This window comes from Lupinus angustifolius, chromosome LG02, assembly GCF_001865875.1.
Source record: "Lupinus angustifolius cultivar Tanjil chromosome LG02, LupAngTanjil_v1.0, whole genome shotgun sequence".
NCBI classification, from domain to species: domain Eukaryota; kingdom Viridiplantae; phylum Streptophyta; class Magnoliopsida; order Fabales; family Fabaceae; genus Lupinus; species Lupinus angustifolius.
The window spans coordinates 783,678-801,923 of record NC_032010.1 but is presented as its reverse complement, the minus strand read 5'-3'; the positions used below and the strand labels follow the sequence as shown (position 1 = coordinate 801,923).

Genomic DNA, 18,246 nt, shown 5'->3' with positions numbered 1-18,246 from the left:
TTTACTATTAATTTATTTATTATTACTGCATTTATATAGTGTAAAAAAAGTTTGCACTTACAATACATAACTAAAAAATTAGTTTAATCATTGGAAATCAATTAATGCAAAGGATATGAAAATAAAGTAAAAGATATATCTACTTATAGTGTAATTTTTTTTAAAACACTGCCGATTTATCATAAATTATTAGTTTTTAATAATTATTGACAATTAAAAAATAATACAAATAAATGATAAATAAGATACTAACTTGTATAAATCTTTACACTTATAATGTATAAATATTATACTATATCTATACTATATATAAAGCCAAAACTTGAAATAACTTCCCTCATGATGTAATTTTCATTTCCTATATTGTCCTTAATATTATTTAATTTTTACAAAAAAACTATATAATCATAAGCAACTACCGCCAATACATTAATTAATCACATATCTCACCTTAAACTAAACATTATCATAAACAAAAAAAAAATATAATATAAAGTACACCGAACACAATAAATACATTTTAATTCAAAAAAATGAAATATATAAAAATTGAATATATAGTATCACAGATTGAATATATAGTACCTTTACATATTAAGTTGTTCGAGAACCAATCCAAGTAGAGCGTCGTGATCCATACATGGATGATGTATTTTTTGGTAAATAACAAGATGTATATGCATAAATCTTTACACTAAGATCAGCGAGTTAAATTTTTATACAGAAAAAACATATATGTTGATGTCTGTATCGAAATTAGTTATTATAACAAAACGGTGCGTATTAAGGAAGGAAAGGCTCATTCTCATTTCCCACTGTCTCAGATCTTGGTTCTCTTTTTCTTCGTCATCTCTTCAACAAGGTTCTCTTTTTTCTTTTATTCACTATTTATTTTTATTTATTTCATAAACTCATGGTTCTTCAATGTTTTAAATTGCATTTGTAGTTACCGTAATTGTGAAAAATTGGGGGAAATTTTGGCAGATGCAGCCGCAACTATGGTCGCAATATTGCGGTTGTGGAGTGCAATTTAAAACACGGGTGGGGTCGGTTATATAGATCGAATCGATGTAAATGTTAGGGTATCATATAGGCTGTGTTTATGTTTTAGTGATGATTTCTTCATGTCATGAAATTAGGTTTTTATTTATATCTATTATGCTGATTTATGATTACCATTGGACTGTGATTATGTGGCGGGGGTTCAATTTTGTCCGGTCGAGTATTCGAATTTTTCATTCTCATTGTTGATTCATTTTCTATTTGATTTTGACATGGTAGTAAGAATGTACAATAATGTTGGGTCGCAACCTGGGTTACCTCAACATCAACCTCAATTTCAAACCCATCCTTCAACAAGCTCGCAACCTAATCCTTTCGGGAATGCATTTAATGTTGCTGGTTCAGGGCTCATTCGAGGTGGATTGGGTGCTTATGGAGAGAAAATATTAGGGTCAAGCTCTGAGTATGTTCAAAGCAATGTATGTATCATTCATTCTAACATGTTTGTAGTCAGTGATTTAATTTAACATGCTCATTTATAGCTGACAATTAGTAATATTAGATAGACTAAAACGTCATTCGGCCAGTCAAAATATTCCTCAAAGATCATGTCTAACAACTAAGTCCTTGAATGACATGCAGAATGCATCTGGAATGCCACGTTAGCCTAAGGGACGAACGTGGTGTCCATTTTGATCTTTCAGGGACTTAGTTGGTAGACATAATCTTTGAGGGACTAAATTGGTTGGTCGTGAATCTTTCAAGGACCCGAATGACATTCTACTCTAGTAGGTATTGGCTTCAAAGTTCATATCATTTCACTTTTCTTTTTTCCTCCTTGTCTTCCCTCTGTTTTAATTGTGCCTGAAAAACTGTTTATTATGGGAAAGCCGAGATAACCTCTTCAATCCCCCTTAAGCAGTCAGTATATAACAATACTTACGTTATGTGTGAATTCATGGTCTCTATTTTAAAATTAATCTTCTCTTTTCAATAACAGATAAGTCGGTATTTCTCTGATCCCCAATACTACTTTCAAGTGAATGATCATTATGTTAGGAACAAATTAAAGGTGGTTTTGTTCCCATTCCTGCACCGGGTAAGCACAGGAAATGCCAATCTTTTCTGCATTTATCTCGTTGCAATTTTGTTTGGTTACCTTATTTTATCTTCTTGATTGCCCTTATCTTTTTTGTTATCTAATCCTTTTTAGGGTCATTGGACTAGAATTACTGAACCAGTGGGAGGTAGGCTCTCCTATAAACCACCAGTATATGACATAAATGCACCTGACCTCTACATTCCATTAATGGCATTTGGTACCTATGTTGTTCTTGCTGGTGTCTCATTGGGTCTTTGCGGAAAGTAAGTATAATATTTCCCTTATCTTAATGACTTAATCCTATAGTATAGCACTGACATGAGTTATATTTATTGTGCTCAATTTTAATTTATTACCCCTGGCCACCCTGTTTTTGCTTTTGCTTGCTATACCTGTAAACTGATACTTTCTATTACAATTGTATAAAATAAAATAAAGAATATTTCCTTTTTTCTAGTACAGGTTTTATTATCTGTAGATTGTGTTTTGCTTATAACGGAGTTTTTTCAGCTGACCTAGTATTTCATACTTTCAATCTTTGCATCCTTGAGTCCCATACTTTTCTCAGCATGGTCACTCCTCGAGCATATTATTTTAGCTCAATATGTATTCATGTTTGTGCTGAAACACCTCCAATTGAGAAAGGCCTTTCAGAATCTTACTTATGGATCCCTGAAAAGCTACTCTGCATAGTAATTGTGAACTCTGGGATTGTTTACTGATGACCTTAACCACATTATAAACTATTTGTTACTGTGTATGGGGAAAGACGAACTAGATGAAGCTGTTTTCATCTCTAGTTTCTGAATGCTATACTTTGATGCTTATTTGCTCTGATGCAGACTTGGTAAACCATTAACATTATATGAAAAGATTTGTTTGTGAGTATGTTGGTGGTGGCGGGAAAGGGCATACAATTGGTTATGATTTGCTTGGTTTTCCGCCCTTTTTTGTATGGATGTACATAATATGAATTTTTGCTTTCGAAGTCATAATTGTGTTTGCAACTAAAAAAAGAACTTCGTTGGATGCGAAAGAAAATGATCTGATTAGGTGTTAAAAAGATTGCAAATTTCTTCTCGGGTGATCGTTGTTTTGAAAGTTCTTAAGTTGGGAATTGCTTGGTACACTGAGAATCTAATATATCATATAATACTGAATTGTATTCTTTCTGCACTTGTTTTTTCTAGAATCTCATAATCTTTTAAAATTGCTGTATTCATGACCAGGTTTAGTCCTGAAGCTTTGAATTTGTTATTCATCAAGGGATTGCTTGGTTGGTTTATGCAAGCTACACTTCTTAAAGTGACATTGCTTTCATTGGGCAGTGGGGAAGCACCTCTATTGGACTTTGTTGCATATGCAGGTTACACATTCACTGGCTTGTGTTTGGCGGTTCTTGGAAGAATAATTTCGAGTTACTCTTATTACTTTTTGATGCCATGGACCTGCTTATGTATGGGAGTATTCTTGGTGAAAACAATGAAGAGAGTCCTTTTTGCAGAGGTCAGAACCTATGATTCAAGCAGACACCATTATCTGTTGCTCTTTATTGCTTTGGCTCAGCTCCCATTGTTCATGTGGCTTGGAAACATCACTGTCAACTGGCTTATATAGGAGAAATTAATGGCATTTACTTTGTACTTAGAAGCACTTTGTGATATTTTTTGGTTTTGTTAACGTTGGAGAATAGTAATATATGGTTCTTTTTTGTTTTCCCTTTATTTTTATCTGCATAATTACAGATTATACCCTTGTGAAACCACTATAAGGTTGAATTTTATATTTGTTTACCCTTATGAAATCATGCATCCTGTTGGACCTGTTGCAATATTTGCACTTTTATATAATACCTGGTATGTTTAGCTACCATTTTTGATGCATTCCATTGTTCTCTCAAATATTTGCACTTTATCTCACTATGCCAAATAAATGCCAACATCACTATTTTTTTTGGTACAATCAAGAGTATTCTCTCAACTTTTTGGGTAAGGAATTAATCCCTTTCGGGGTTCGTGGCTGCCCTCTTGCATGCATGCCCTTGACTCATCCTTGAGGATCCAGTGAGGTCTTACACTGCTAGACCAATGTCTTGTTGGTTGCCAACATCACTATGCAACCACTAATCCACCGTCTGCATTCTTCTTCTACATAAGAACACATTTTCTCACCATATGCATGCTTTCATTTTTTTTCCTAATAATTGAGAAATGACAACTTTCAATATCTTCTTATGATTGATAGTCTTTTTAACATATAGTCATTATCACAATAATCTAGTCACCCTCTAGCTCTTTAAGATTAAAACTTGAAGAAAACTTAAGTTTATGAGCAATGTTATTTAGAAAGATTAAGGCAAGAAGAAATGTTATTAAAGATTGAAAAGGAATTTGTAGTGAAGAAAGACTAAGGTAAGTAGCATACTCAATAAGAAAAATCTCAAGAGTCAAGAGTAACATTAAACCTATAAAACTTAGTCAAGCAATACTAAGTTAAGAGTAAAAAATCTGTACATTAATTAATGTCAAAGCCTTTAAACCTTGAAAATTGGACCTTAAAGGATATTGGAACCGGATGAAGTTGATAAAAAGTCCATAAAGTGAAACTCTCTTAATTGAATAAAATGTATTAAAACAAATGAAATAGTTGCAAAATTTAGGTGTTAAGTGATGTCATTTCACCATACAAACACATCTAAAATACATGGATCCACTTAAGATCTGTCTCAGCTCTGAATCAATTTCAAATTTTAGATCCAAATTTGTTGCAACACACATTCCTAAACTCATGCATAGTTTAAACTTCTCATTACTCAACATTTGTACCCTTCAACCACCACCCATTATCACATTTCAATAACACTATAACTCAAAATAAAAAGTCCTATTATAAAGGTTAACAAAACAAATCATCAAACACTACTAAAAATGATAATACACCATGCATGCATGCATGCCCTTGACTCGTTCCCTTAGTTTTGCCCTATAAAACTCCCTTACCCATTACTTGAAACTTCACATTTTTGCATCTCATTCCATTGTATATTTCTTTTGAGGGGAAATACAAAAGAGAGAGAGAACCCAAAGAGAGAGAGAGACAAAGAGAGAAACATAAACAACCTTAACAATTGTAAACTTTTTAACGTTTTATGGCCACCCGTGTAATCCCACCAAGGATTCTAAGAAACCTCCGTTACAACACCGCCACAAAGCCCCTCAACTCCGTTCACCCTTCCTCTCTCTCACCCACTCTCTCTCCTCCCATTTTCCTCGACCAAAAGCCACCCTCTTCCACCGTCCTCCTCCGCCCCTCCTCCGACCCTTCCGGCCTCAACTTCCACGACGTTGAAAAACTCTTCTCCTATGTCCCTACCTCTACTCTCCTCCGCTCCACCGCCATGCTCCACGCTACCGGGATCGAACCTATGGTCGACCTCGGCATGTGGGTCATGAGGTCTAAGCTCATGGAGATGGAGGGAATTAAGGATGTTATTCTTGCTGGTATACGTGGCACTTTCTACAACCACTTTTGCGCCGGCGAGGACGCTATCACCGCCGGCCAAAGTATCGGGTTGTTGAAGGATGCTGGGTTGCGTGGCATGCTTGTGTATGGCGTCGAAGACGCCCACGACAACCACGGATGTGACAAGAACCTGAAGGGGTTCCTTCACACCGTGGATGTCAGCAAATCACTCCCACCATCTTCGGTAAAATATCTTTTCAATTTTCACCATTTAATTTGTACACCATTTTTATTATATCCATATCTATGAGTCAATACATAAATGATACATGATAAGTCGATAATATTAAAAAGCTTTTTTACACTATTATTACATGAATTCAAGTAGTTATCCTTTTTTACACTATTATTGCATGAATTCATGTAGTTATCTGCTTTGTTATTTACACACAATATTAATGGTGTTGATGGTTACAAAATTTGAATGCTAATAATGTGTTATAGGTGAGTTTTGTGATTGTGAAAATCACTGCAATATGTCCCATGAAGCTTCTAGAAAGAATGAGTGACTTACTAAGGTGGCAACAAAAAGACCCTTCTTTTATTCTTCCATGGAAGCAAGATTCCTTCCCAATTTTCTCTGAATCAACCCCTTTATACCACACAAGGAAGAGACCTGAACCTCTAACAATGGAAGAAGAGAGTGATCTTAAACTTGCAAATCAAAGACTCTTTGAACTATGCCAAAAATGTGTTGAAGCCAACATTCCCTTGTTGGTTGATGCAGAACATACTGAAGTTCAACCAGCTATTGATTACTTCACATATTCTTCTGCTATCATGCATAACAAAGGTGAAAACCCTATTGTGTTTGGAACAATTCAAACTTACCTGAAAGATGCTATGGAAAGGTTGAAACTTGCAACAAAGGCTGCAGATAAAATGAACATTCCAATGGGGTTCAAGTTGGTGAGAGGTGCTTATATGTCAATGGAAAGAAAGGTAGCTTCTTCTTTAGGGTATGCATCACCAATTCACAAAACCATTCATGATACACATAAGTGCTTCAATGATTGCTCAAGTTTTATGCTAGAGAAGATTGCCAATGGCCCTGGTGGAGTTGTTCTTGCAACCCATAATGTTGAATCAGGTACATATACATAAGTTCGAATTTTATATATCGACAATATATTTACTAGACAAATGTACTTAAATAATATAGTCGATATTCGTTCCAGAGACTATCAAAACTACAATATCGTGACTATAATTGGAAGCATAGATTTTGTGTTATAATAAGGAATGGAAATGATGTGTAGGGAAATTGGCTGCTGCAAAAGCACATGAGTTAGGGATTGGAAAGGTGAATCACAAGCTAGAATTTGCACAACTTTATGGAATGTCAGAGGCACTATCCTTTGGTTTGAGTAATGCAGGGTTTCAGGTTAGCAAGTATATGCCATTTGGACCTGTAGAGACAGTTATGCCTTACCTTCTAAGAAGGGCTGAAGAGAATAGAGGAATGTTGGCTGCTTCAGGTTTTGACAGACAACTCATGAGGTAACGATTTATACAGAGTCAATAATCGTTTATCATTGATAGTATAAAAAACTCGTAAAGTATCGATTTTTATTGCTGTTTTGTTTGTGTACTACAGGGAGGAGTTAGGAAGAAGGATGAAGAGAATAGTGGCAATGTTTTAAGTCAATGGGATGAAGGATGTAATAAAGTCTCTCTTTTTTTTTGTGGTTTTGTTTTTAATTTTTCACTACAACAAATTTGGTATTTAGTCGATTGGAAGTTTATGATATTGTCTTTGATATGGCATTGGTATTTAGTCCTGGAGAAGAGGCCATTGAATCACTCTCAGGATAAGTACATAATATTATGAACACCAATTGCAATTGTAGTCCATATTGACATTCATATAACAACTATAACTAAACTAGTGGTGTTAATTCGGAGTAGCTACTATAGGATGCAATGCAATGGTTTATCTTTGATTCTGATTCTGATTGGTGCATTTTGAGAAGGACAAAAGAATGTAATGCAATGGTTTATCTTTGATATGATATAATAGCTAGCGTCACTTGATTCATGCATCTGAATTTGTTGTTGGTGCTTTCTCTATTATCAAAATGATTTAAGATAAATCTATGCTTGTGTTTTTAACATTCTCTCTTGGTTTGACTAATGTTTATGATCGCTTCTTTCATTCCTACTACGAAATGTGACTACAAGGTGATACTTTGATGGTGATTACTGGTCTCGTGGAGATGTTTTCTGGACTAGGTCCCGTGGTTTTTTACTTCTCAACTAAACTTCGAAAGTTTTTTCCACATTAAAATTTCTCGGTGTTATTTTACTCTTTTTTATTTATGCTGTTTTATTTGTGTCTGCATATCACTTTCACAAAGTGTTTGAGTTGAACAAGCAATAGGTGAGATATTATACATCCAAGATAACAGTATCCAAATAAGTACAAAAAACTGGGGCAAAATAATTATTTCACTACTAAGCTTCTGCATGTAGAAATTTAAAATTTTATTAGACGAAACATAGTTGAGAATATTATTTTGGGACATGTGATCTTCATTCCCTAAATTATATACTCTCTTTGGATATATTATTCAAGCAAAATGATCAATCAACAAAAAGCAATAAGACAATATAGCAGTACAAGTTTTGAGTACAAAAAGCCAGTACAATTTTAAGGCTTGTCAAGCAAAAGTGGTAGTACCAATAATGGAAGGTTTGTGTACTACACATGGAGTACAATCTACAAAATTAGTCATAAATCAATCAACAATATTATATAAAATAACTCATTTGTCAAAAATAGTATATATATATATGATAATGTGCAAATCATGGTATGGACCATTTATAATCCTATAGTTAGCTGAACCATGTTGTGATGGGAATCAATGACGACAGACATTAACAACCAAATTGTCGGCGTTGTCATTGATTCTCATCACAACTTGGCTCAGTTTACATGGGTAGGAAGTGCAAGAGAGATTGAAGGATTTATTCAGTAGGAAATAACCAGATGCATTGTTTGGATGAATGCTGATGTAATGTACAAGTAAGTTTAACTGGAAATCTATAAAATTCTCTTTCATTCTTCTCTATTTTCATATGCTAAGATTCCTCAGAATGACATTAACTTTTAGCTGTAACAAATGGTTGTAACTTGTTGGGTTTGTATTAAATTCCACTTTAATTGTTTACTGTCAACTATGTTAAATCCGTTCTTAGATCTAAAGATCAAAAATAGAATATATGATATGATACATTGACTTATATATGCTTATTTCATCCTTAGTTATTTTTACCCCATTTTTATTGGGGCTTGTGTTTAGGGGTGTCAAAACGGGCCGCCCAGCCTGTTTAGCCCGCGCCCGCAAATGCCCGCAATAATTTAAGCGGGCCGGGCATGCCCGCAATTGGTTAACGGACAAAAAGTCATACCCTGCCCGTTTTAAAACGGGCTAATGGGTGGCCCGCGGACATTTTCCTGTTTACATTAAAAAAGTAACAATGGTGAATGCTAAGTTATCATTTACATTAGGCAGTAAATCAATAGATTTTACATAACCACATTACATAATAATTAAAAGTCTCTATAATAATAATTCAAAACATGTCTCTCTAACCATATTACATAATAATTCTCTCTAACAAGTCTGCAATAATAATTATAAAATAACCAAGCAGTAATAAAGTCTTGGATTAAAATTTTAAAGTGTAGAATGTAATGCCCGCGAGCAGCCCGCGGAGCCCGTTTAAAATGCCCGCTAATAAAGCGGGCAAACAGGCCGGGCAATATGGGCTAACAGGCAAAAATACCATGCCCTGCCCACATTTTTTTGCGGGCAATGCGGGCTGGCCCGCGGGCAATACCCATATTGACACCACTAACTTGTGTTAGTATGATTTTTCTATATGTTTAGTTTTTATTGTAAGTATCTTTCTTTTTCTCACATAGTATATAATGTTTTCCATGTAAATACTATATGACATCTCTCTTTTTACATTTCTGCACTATGTTCCAAACAAATTGGTATTTAGAAATGTTCCATATTTAATTGTGATTCTTTTACTTTGTTCGACATTGAGAAATTTAATGACAAGATTAGTTTTACAAACTGGCGAGTCCAAATAAAAGTCGTTCTTGACCAAATGAATTGAAGAAAGTCTTGGATGGGGAGGCTGAGAAGTGTAGCATGAAGTTATCCACAAGAACAGGGTTATGGCTAAAATTTGAGTCCTTATATATGACAGAGAGAGCATGAATAAGCTACATCTCACAACAGTGTTTATTTACTATTTGCATACAGATCAGAAAACATACACAAATAATTATTATTACTATTAACTTTACTATTTCCATTTTTAATTCATTTTTATTATTCTATTTTTTTATGGCTCCACTACAGTGCTTACTATCTGAAAATCTTAACACAATTGTGTAAATTTTTGCATGAGCAACGATAAAAATGTAATTGCTTTTAAAAAAATATCCTTTCACCCTCTTAGTCTATAGTGATTTTAACTTTTCATATTTCTGGCATGTTTTTCACCCTATTAGTATAGCACAATTATAGATTGGAGAAAAGGTTCAACAAGACACAATGGTATTGATTGTAAGGAAAGAGATTGATTCAATACAAAAGGTGAAGCATGATACCAAAGACTAACCCCTTCATTGTTCAAACCACAATCAAGCCTTAATCACCATATACCGAGTTAGCTACATGAACCGAACATGCGAAAAAAATCTTCACATGATAATGTGGTTGCTAATTTCAACAATCATTTGCTAGCAAAGAAGCACAATTATATACTATCATCTATATAATAGAAAGGACAATGAAAAAAACCCAAGATAACTTTGCAAAATCAAAATTACTCCATGCATAATACGATAGAATAGCCGAAAACCATGCACTGCCACCATACACCACATAGTTTAGAAACTACAATAGATCCTGTTTTAAAAATGGTCTGAAATCAAGAAAATGAAACAGAACAAAGACCAAAGACTTGAACTATTCTACTGATCGCCCGGCAGTGTCTTAATGATATCGGAATCACCTGAAAACAAATAACAGACTAAGTTAGAAAAACATAAGACAAAAAGATCAAACTAGTTTAAAAGATTAAAAGTGTTTTGATAACATACCGGGGTCAACAATGCTGAGGCAGCACACTCTGTAGTACTTTCCACATGCAGTGCCCAAATCGACATTGTCTGTAAAACAAACAAGAAATACTTGGTAAACTGTTTGATTAATTCAATTACATATTCGGACGATGAAAGTGTGACAATGCAATGGCTTGTGAAATATTTTGTATTAGAAAAAAGGAAGTGCACATCAAGGCCACTGAGCAATATCGAATGCATAATTATCAAAGTACTAATTGCTCAGCTGATGAGTAACGAAAGCATTTCAAAAACTCGCATGCTTCATTTAAAAATGCTACCACATGCTTTAGTAAACAGATAAGCACTTTCCAGATGGAGCACATAAATCTCTAAAGGCGAAAAGGAACATCGCAAAGGTTTCAGAAGCTAAACATTCCCATCGCCTTGCAAGTGAAAATCGTATAAAATTCATTCACAGAAAATTAATGCACAGATAATTTGAAACAAAAACCCATTGATACCATTTCAGTGGGTCTAAAGCTGTGAATATTCAATCATGTCCGGTTCAATTATAATATTACTTTCTACTTCAAAGACAATTTTATGAATAAAAAATCGATCTGGTGACCTTTAAAGTATCATGAACTCAATGACTACACATTTACTAGCTTATTCATGTAAGAATCAAATGCAAATGTAGGATAATCCTTTGTTTCTTACACACTAGATCAAAAGTAAATTAAGCTGAAATTACATAAACCTAGAACCAAAACAAAAAATCAGAATAGTCCAATATAGATCGGGTAAAATTATCAAATGAATCACATATGAAAATAAATTACACCTACCATTAAAATCATGTTAACATTTTAAGAAGAGAGAAAGGTACTAGATTAAGAACTTACTCCCATTGTAATGATGAACTCCAACCTTTGCCAACATGGCGTAATATTCGATTTCAGACTTCCTCAAAGGAGGACAGTTGTTGGCAATGATAATCAGTTTCCCTGCCAAAAACCAAACATTATTCAATCTTTTTATACAATCAGCAATTCAATCAACAACAAAATTAAAGTTCAAAACAAGTTATAACACTCAATCCAAACCACACCACTCAAATTAAACTCTCTTTCATTATCAGAAGTGCTAATGTGTATTAATCAACCCCTATGATTTAATTGTCAATTTCCAATAACATTCTCCCATCAAAAGAACATAAACAATTAACATTTGGACCTTAATAAACACAATTTCTAACTATGCCAATTGCTTTCAGATTTGCAACAATTGAATAAAGATGCAGTCATATAAACTATTTTGATGCAGTTCAAGAGCCTACATAAACTAATATCGCGACAACAATTTAAAACCATGTTTGCAACAACCAACTTATAAATTAACGTAACTCTAACATAACCACAAACACAATTTGAAACCAAATTATAAAATGTTAAAACAACACAATACAGATCCACATCCCAAATAGACACCCTTCAATTTAAACCACCTAATGCTATAAAATTGAAACATTGCAATTTATTCCACATAACTAAAAATCAAAACTTTAAAGCTTAACATCAAAATTATAAAGTAAATGAAAGAACCCAAATCAAGAAAACCAAAAGGGTATATTATATATTACCCTTGGAGGATCTAAGAGACTTAAGGACAGTTTTATAGCCAAGGGTATATTTTCCACTCTTCATCACAAGAGCGAGTCTGTTGTTAATGCTCTCATGGGTCTTCTTGGTTTTCTTTGCAGCAACCATTTTTGATGAATAGAGAGAGAGGTTGAAGGTGAAGATGAAAACGGCGAGTTGTATATATAGTTGGTGACTCGGTATGAGTAGGGTTTTGTTGTAAGGGTTTGTTTGGATGGATGGATAGATATATCTTATTATCAGGTTATTCTTTGGACTGGCCCATTACCAAGGCCTCATCAAATACCTCCATGGCTTGGTTATTAGTTTTTTATTTTATTTTATTTTTGCAAATTAAAAAAAAAAGTGATTTTCTTCCGCCAATTTCATCAACTTGTATGTAAGGATAGTAATGAAAAATGAATTTATGGATACTCGTCCAAACTCAAACTGAATTTAATAGGGAAAATTTGATGTGATTGGGTTTGCGTTTAGGTTTTACCTGAATTCAACTTTTAGATTTGGGATTTGTATAGTTGATACATATTCCAAACCCGATGGAAACGCACCCTAAAACATGTATTATATATATAGGTTTTGTATATTTGTTTATATGTAATTTAGTAATCTTACATATATTAATCGGCTTCGGGGTAGGGTATCATCTATACTAAACTCGAACCCGAAAGTCGAATTCGGGTAAAACATGAACTCAATCACATTGTGTTTTTCCCGTTAAATTCGGTTTGAGTTCGGGCGAGTAACCACGAGTTTGGTTTTCATTGTCATTCATAAGGATAATAATATTATTTTCAATCCTTCTTAATTCGGGTGAGCACAAACTTAATCTTGATTCGCCTTATTGTCATTCCTACGGTTGCATGGCTTTGTTTGAAAATTATCTCTTCGAGGGGAATAGGTGGCTTCGAAAATAGTCTCTCTTATTTGGGAGTTGAGGAAAAAATACTTTATAAGGTTTCTAAAGCCTTCTAAAACATTTCACATGCCAATTTTCATGGTTTCACCGATTTAGGATTTTTTCGAGGTAGGATATAACTTGTACCAAACCCGACGTTAAAAAAAATATGTTCAGGTAAAACCTGAACCTAATCACAACAGGGTTTCCCCATTAAATTCTAGTTAGATTCAGACGGATACTCACAAGTTTAGTTTTTATTGTGATTCATATTATTATCTCCACCATCACTTCTACAACCGACTACTACCAACGATCGCACATCGCCACCTCCATTTATAACATTATCAATAATGTTATTATTCTTATCATCATCACCACTATGTCATTATCACCATTACGGTCACAGGAATATTACATCCTCCAATCACACCACTATGGAACTAAAAGAATATATTATCTCTTATATATTTAATTTAGAGAAAGATAATTTGTAATTTATAAATAATAATTTACAAGACTCATATTGCACCTATATTTAAAACTTTCTAACCTTAACAATTATTATTATGCTCTAACGATCTATATCACTCTAGATTTACTCAATATAAGGCAGAACATGAACGATAATTATCCAATGTTAAATACAAAAAGTTAATTGCAGCTTTAGTCACAATGTCCGATAAATCAAGGTCTTGTCAATAGAGAAAACAATAAATGGAGGGGCCATCATGAGCACAAACATTAGCCATTAAGCAAAGATTATAGAGAAATTATTCCATGAAATAAGAGAGGTTTTGAAAGTAAATAAAATATTAGTGAGTGGTGGTATCATATGACTCTTGGACAAAATAATTAATATGAGAATATGTTTTATCATACTCTCCATAAATATGTGCATATTGTGTGTATTTATTTTTTAATTAAATTTTTATATACACTATAGTTTTTTATTATTATTTTAAAATTATATATTATATATTTTATTATTATTTCTGAATAAATTACACTTATTTAACTATAATCATAAATTTATTATATAAATATTTTATTATTTATATAATAATTTTTTACATACTAATTATTAAAAAGTATATATATATAATTAAAACTCAAAGCTCATTCTGTAAATATTAGCTAATCTTATGACACCCACAAATATTTGCTAATACCCATAAATATTGAAAGTTTGTGAATGAGAGAGAATTATATACGGCTCATTTCCTAGCCCTTAACAACACAGGGTCCCACGCACCATATATGGACTAAGAGTAATAATTTTGTGTAAGTATGAAAAATAAAAGAATAACTATTTAAAAGAAGATTCTGTATTATTGTCTTATTGATATATCAGGATTTGAAGGTTCCAAAAGTAGTAAAATCTATAAAAAATACTCAAAAGGATACTTAAAACAAAGATAAAAATGGAAGGACATCTATTGTCTCACAAATTGTGTTACTACATGTATCATTAGCCTGCTATTTATTGAAAAAATATATTGAAGTTAAAAAAAAATTCCTGATCAATCACAGGTGATGACACGTGCAATAATATAACTTATGTAACAAACCCTATAAAAATAAGCATATCTTAGTGCTAAGTGGTATTTGATACGTTAGAAAATGACCTAAACATATCTTATGGAACCTCTCTATTACTATGCATATTGGTATAGCTATGGTATTCATGGGGTTCAGGCACCTTTTGTGTGATTTTATGAACTACTACCCACTATCAAGAACTTCTTTTCTTCAAAATTTTTGTTTCTAGCAAAGATGTTGTATGTTATAAAGTTCGAAATGTTGGAGGCAATGATGCTAGATTAAGATGATACAGAGAAGCAATATCAACCCCTCATCCTTCGAGCCGACACAGGGGAAGGCAATGTTCAAGGTAATGACGAGTTCATTATGGATGTGATGATGATAAATTGAAAATCTAATATATTGTTTTAACACAAATTATACTTGCTCCAATATGGCTTTGATGTTTTGTTGTGGAGAGAGCTTTGGTATTTTTGTGTAGAAAACTTTAGGCTCATATGACCAATTTTAGTTTATGTATTAGGCCCTAAAGCCTAAACCATAACAATTGAAGCTTCTTAAATGTAAAATGTCCTATGCTCATCTTAAAAATATGTTGAATTTGGCGCTTATAGATCTCTTGAGTAAAGCCAAAAGCCATTTGTGTAAGCTAGCTTACCCTGTTCATTATTTTATGCTTGTTTTCCATTTATTTCTGTTACTGATTTCTGCCTCAGCTTCATTCCAATTGAGTTCTTGTAAAATCTCACATTGGATATAAGGGAATGAGTGAAATAGTTTATAAGAAGGAAAGACCATAAACTAATGCCTTAAGGTTTTGGTTCAAGACGTGGTGTCTCACTTGTGACTCTTCACTCTTCCCATACCAATGTAACAATAGAACTCCTCGGTGGTTGAAGGCTCCCCGGTCGCATCTAGTCCAACATAAAGTCACATGTTTGGTCATTTCTAGTTCTATACATTACATTTAGAATTTCAATAATTTCAAGACACCACTTTCTTTCCTTAAATCCTATATTATCCATACTTGTAGCATGTTTCTTTTGCTGTGTATCGAATTTGTCAACTCTAGTAAATGAAGAGACTCTCATCTAATGAGGTCTGGAAAGAGTATGATATATACAACCTTACCGTTGCATCGAGACTCACAGTTCTGGTTATGACATGACATTCCTTGTATTTCGTAGGTACAAAAAGATCAACTCGAAGCTCGGAACATGAATTTTCAGTTGGATCTGCAGCAACAAAAAGACACTGCAAGTAACATAGTTAATGTACTTGATAAGCTTGTAGATGCTGTAGGAGGAATTGCTGACAAATTGTAATGCAACAAGGATCACAAATTCAGAATACAGTGTACATAAAAGTTGGAGTTCTTTAGATTATAGTGCTTATTCCTTCATCAACATGGATTCTAGAAGATGATTGTTACAAATGTTCCTCATTTTTTTGTGTGGTTTATTAGTGCCATTATAGGATTTTATACACATAATTGGAAGTTACTGCATTTACTATTCTTTCTTATTTTTTCTGCCACCTTTGTTGAGGTTATATGAATCATTCCTAGTCAATAATTGTGGTTATACATATCATATTACTAATTAAGGTGCATTTTATTAATTTTTTATAACATCTTTTGATCTAGAGTTAATTCTACCTAACATAATTAAGACCGAATTGTTGTTGTATTTATTAAAATTGTATATGACTTAGCAATTATATTGTGAAATGAGTATATGAGTGGCCCTTTTATTTTTATGGGGAAAGATGGAATGTCCAATATGCCCCCATAACTCGACGGTGATTGATGAATAAGTTGCAATATGGGAACCAAGCCCTGAGATCTATTTACAACTTGAATTTTGGAGAGAAAAAAAATTAAAAACTTCAAGAGTCATCTCATAAATTCATTTTATAACTCACAAATATTATATATCCCTATCTTCCCCTTAGACCCAAGCATCATCACCTAGAATGCCTTAAGATGCACCTTTGGTGGAAATCTCAAATGTATACAATAATAATTAAGCATTTACCATAGTCAATTATATTAATTAAAGAATGTTATAATATTCTATTATAAATAATATGTGGAATCAACTATATTGATTAAAGTTCGTTATAATACTCTATTATAAATGATGTTAATTGAAAAAATAACTTTTGGGAAGAAAGGAGTGTTTGTCACAAATAATTTCAAAATGCTTTTTTTTGTTGAGTAATGATTTCATTTTTAGTCTAGTAATGCTGTAGCCTATTACCCTACAACATAAAAGTTATCATTTTCAAAAATATTATATAATCTATTGTATACTAAACAATCAAACAAACATAAGTACATAAATCAATTAACAACTTTAACGATCTTGGTCATGCACTCACCCGAAGAATGCTAAGATCCTAATACTCGAATAACTCATGCTTTACACTTACTATACTTGTATTAAAAAAACAAACTTATAGTTTAATAATTTGAAAAAGTTTTTAATCAATACAATAGGCAATTGCATATACTACTCCTATTAGTCCAGCATCACAATAATAATAATCTAAAACATTGAGAAAAGGGAAAAGGTAAAGCAAGTAAAATAATGTAATTGGTAAAAGCAATTATTCGATGGAGAGAAAAAAGAGAGAACTTTAGTAATAAGCATGTTGTTAACCACTCACTATATAGTATAGTATAGTAATATAGTATAGTATAGTATAGCACAAATTTCCATGCAAAATAATTAAACGGTTGAGATATAAGGTGTATGAAATGGAGGGTTGATATGGATTGTACATTCTCCTTTTCACGGATATCAATGTTTGGCTTTATGACAAAAAGTGGAGCCCACAGTGAGTACTAGATTGGTAACTCCCAAAGGCGGGAACCCAGTTTTGTCGCAGAGGTATGGCCCTGAGTCAGTGGGGATCAGGTGTCCCCTTTCATATACTCGTTTAATAAAAAAATGACACTTCAAAATTATAAAAATAAGAATTACTATTTTTACATTTTTCAATAAAATTCTAATAGCTTAGGATAGCGAGATACTATTATTTTGGGACAGAAGATCTTCATTCGTCATTTCTTGTCAAATTCTCATGAGAGAGAGAAACCAAACAAGGTATTATTTTATCATTTCAGAAATAAAAATTATGTATATATTTCTCAAGAGTATATCCTGTCAACAATTGATCAAAATGAGTGAGGAAGTACACTTTTTTTGGAATAAACTAATTGATTTACACTTCAACTTGTAATTTAAATCTCTTATATACTAGAGTGATGAGTGATTAAGAAAATGAATCAAATCAACTCGATATTTGTTCAAAAATTTGACTCATTTTTTAGCTCGATAAACTTGGCTTATGAACTAAACGAATCAAACTTGAACCAAGTTTGATATATTAGGTTCATAAACTAATTTGATTATATATATAT

At 32.9% G+C, this 18,246-nt stretch overlaps 3 protein-coding genes across 3 annotated transcripts; 2 read left to right on the top strand and 1 right to left on the bottom strand.

Moving 5' to 3' along the window:
- On the top strand, positions 761 to 3,923 carry LOC109330186 (protein YIF1B-like). The gene is made up of 5 exons (XM_019564261.1): positions 761 to 862; positions 1,282 to 1,481; positions 2,003 to 2,101; positions 2,216 to 2,367; positions 3,334 to 3,923. Exons 2-5 carry the CDS (start codon positions 1,287 to 1,289, stop codon positions 3,719 to 3,721), a joined length of 834 nt encoding a protein of 277 aa, XP_019419806.1. The 5' UTR covers positions 761 to 862; positions 1,282 to 1,286; the 3' UTR covers positions 3,722 to 3,923.
- On the top strand, positions 5,136 to 7,325 carry LOC109330178 (proline dehydrogenase 2, mitochondrial-like). Its single transcript, XM_019564249.1, has 4 exons — positions 5,136 to 5,810; positions 6,071 to 6,716; positions 6,886 to 7,126; positions 7,224 to 7,325. Exons 1-4 carry the CDS (start codon positions 5,253 to 5,255, stop codon positions 7,267 to 7,269), a joined length of 1,491 nt encoding a protein of 496 aa, XP_019419794.1. The 5' UTR covers positions 5,136 to 5,252; the 3' UTR covers positions 7,270 to 7,325.
- LOC109330170 (60S ribosomal protein L30) lies at positions 10,406 to 12,569 on the bottom strand. The gene is made up of 4 exons (XM_019564236.1): positions 12,361 to 12,569; positions 11,624 to 11,725; positions 10,755 to 10,823; positions 10,406 to 10,666 (listed from the first exon to the last, which is right to left on the bottom strand). Exons 1-4 carry the CDS (start codon positions 12,485 to 12,487, stop codon positions 10,626 to 10,628), a joined length of 339 nt encoding a protein of 112 aa, XP_019419781.1. The 5' UTR covers positions 12,488 to 12,569; the 3' UTR covers positions 10,406 to 10,625.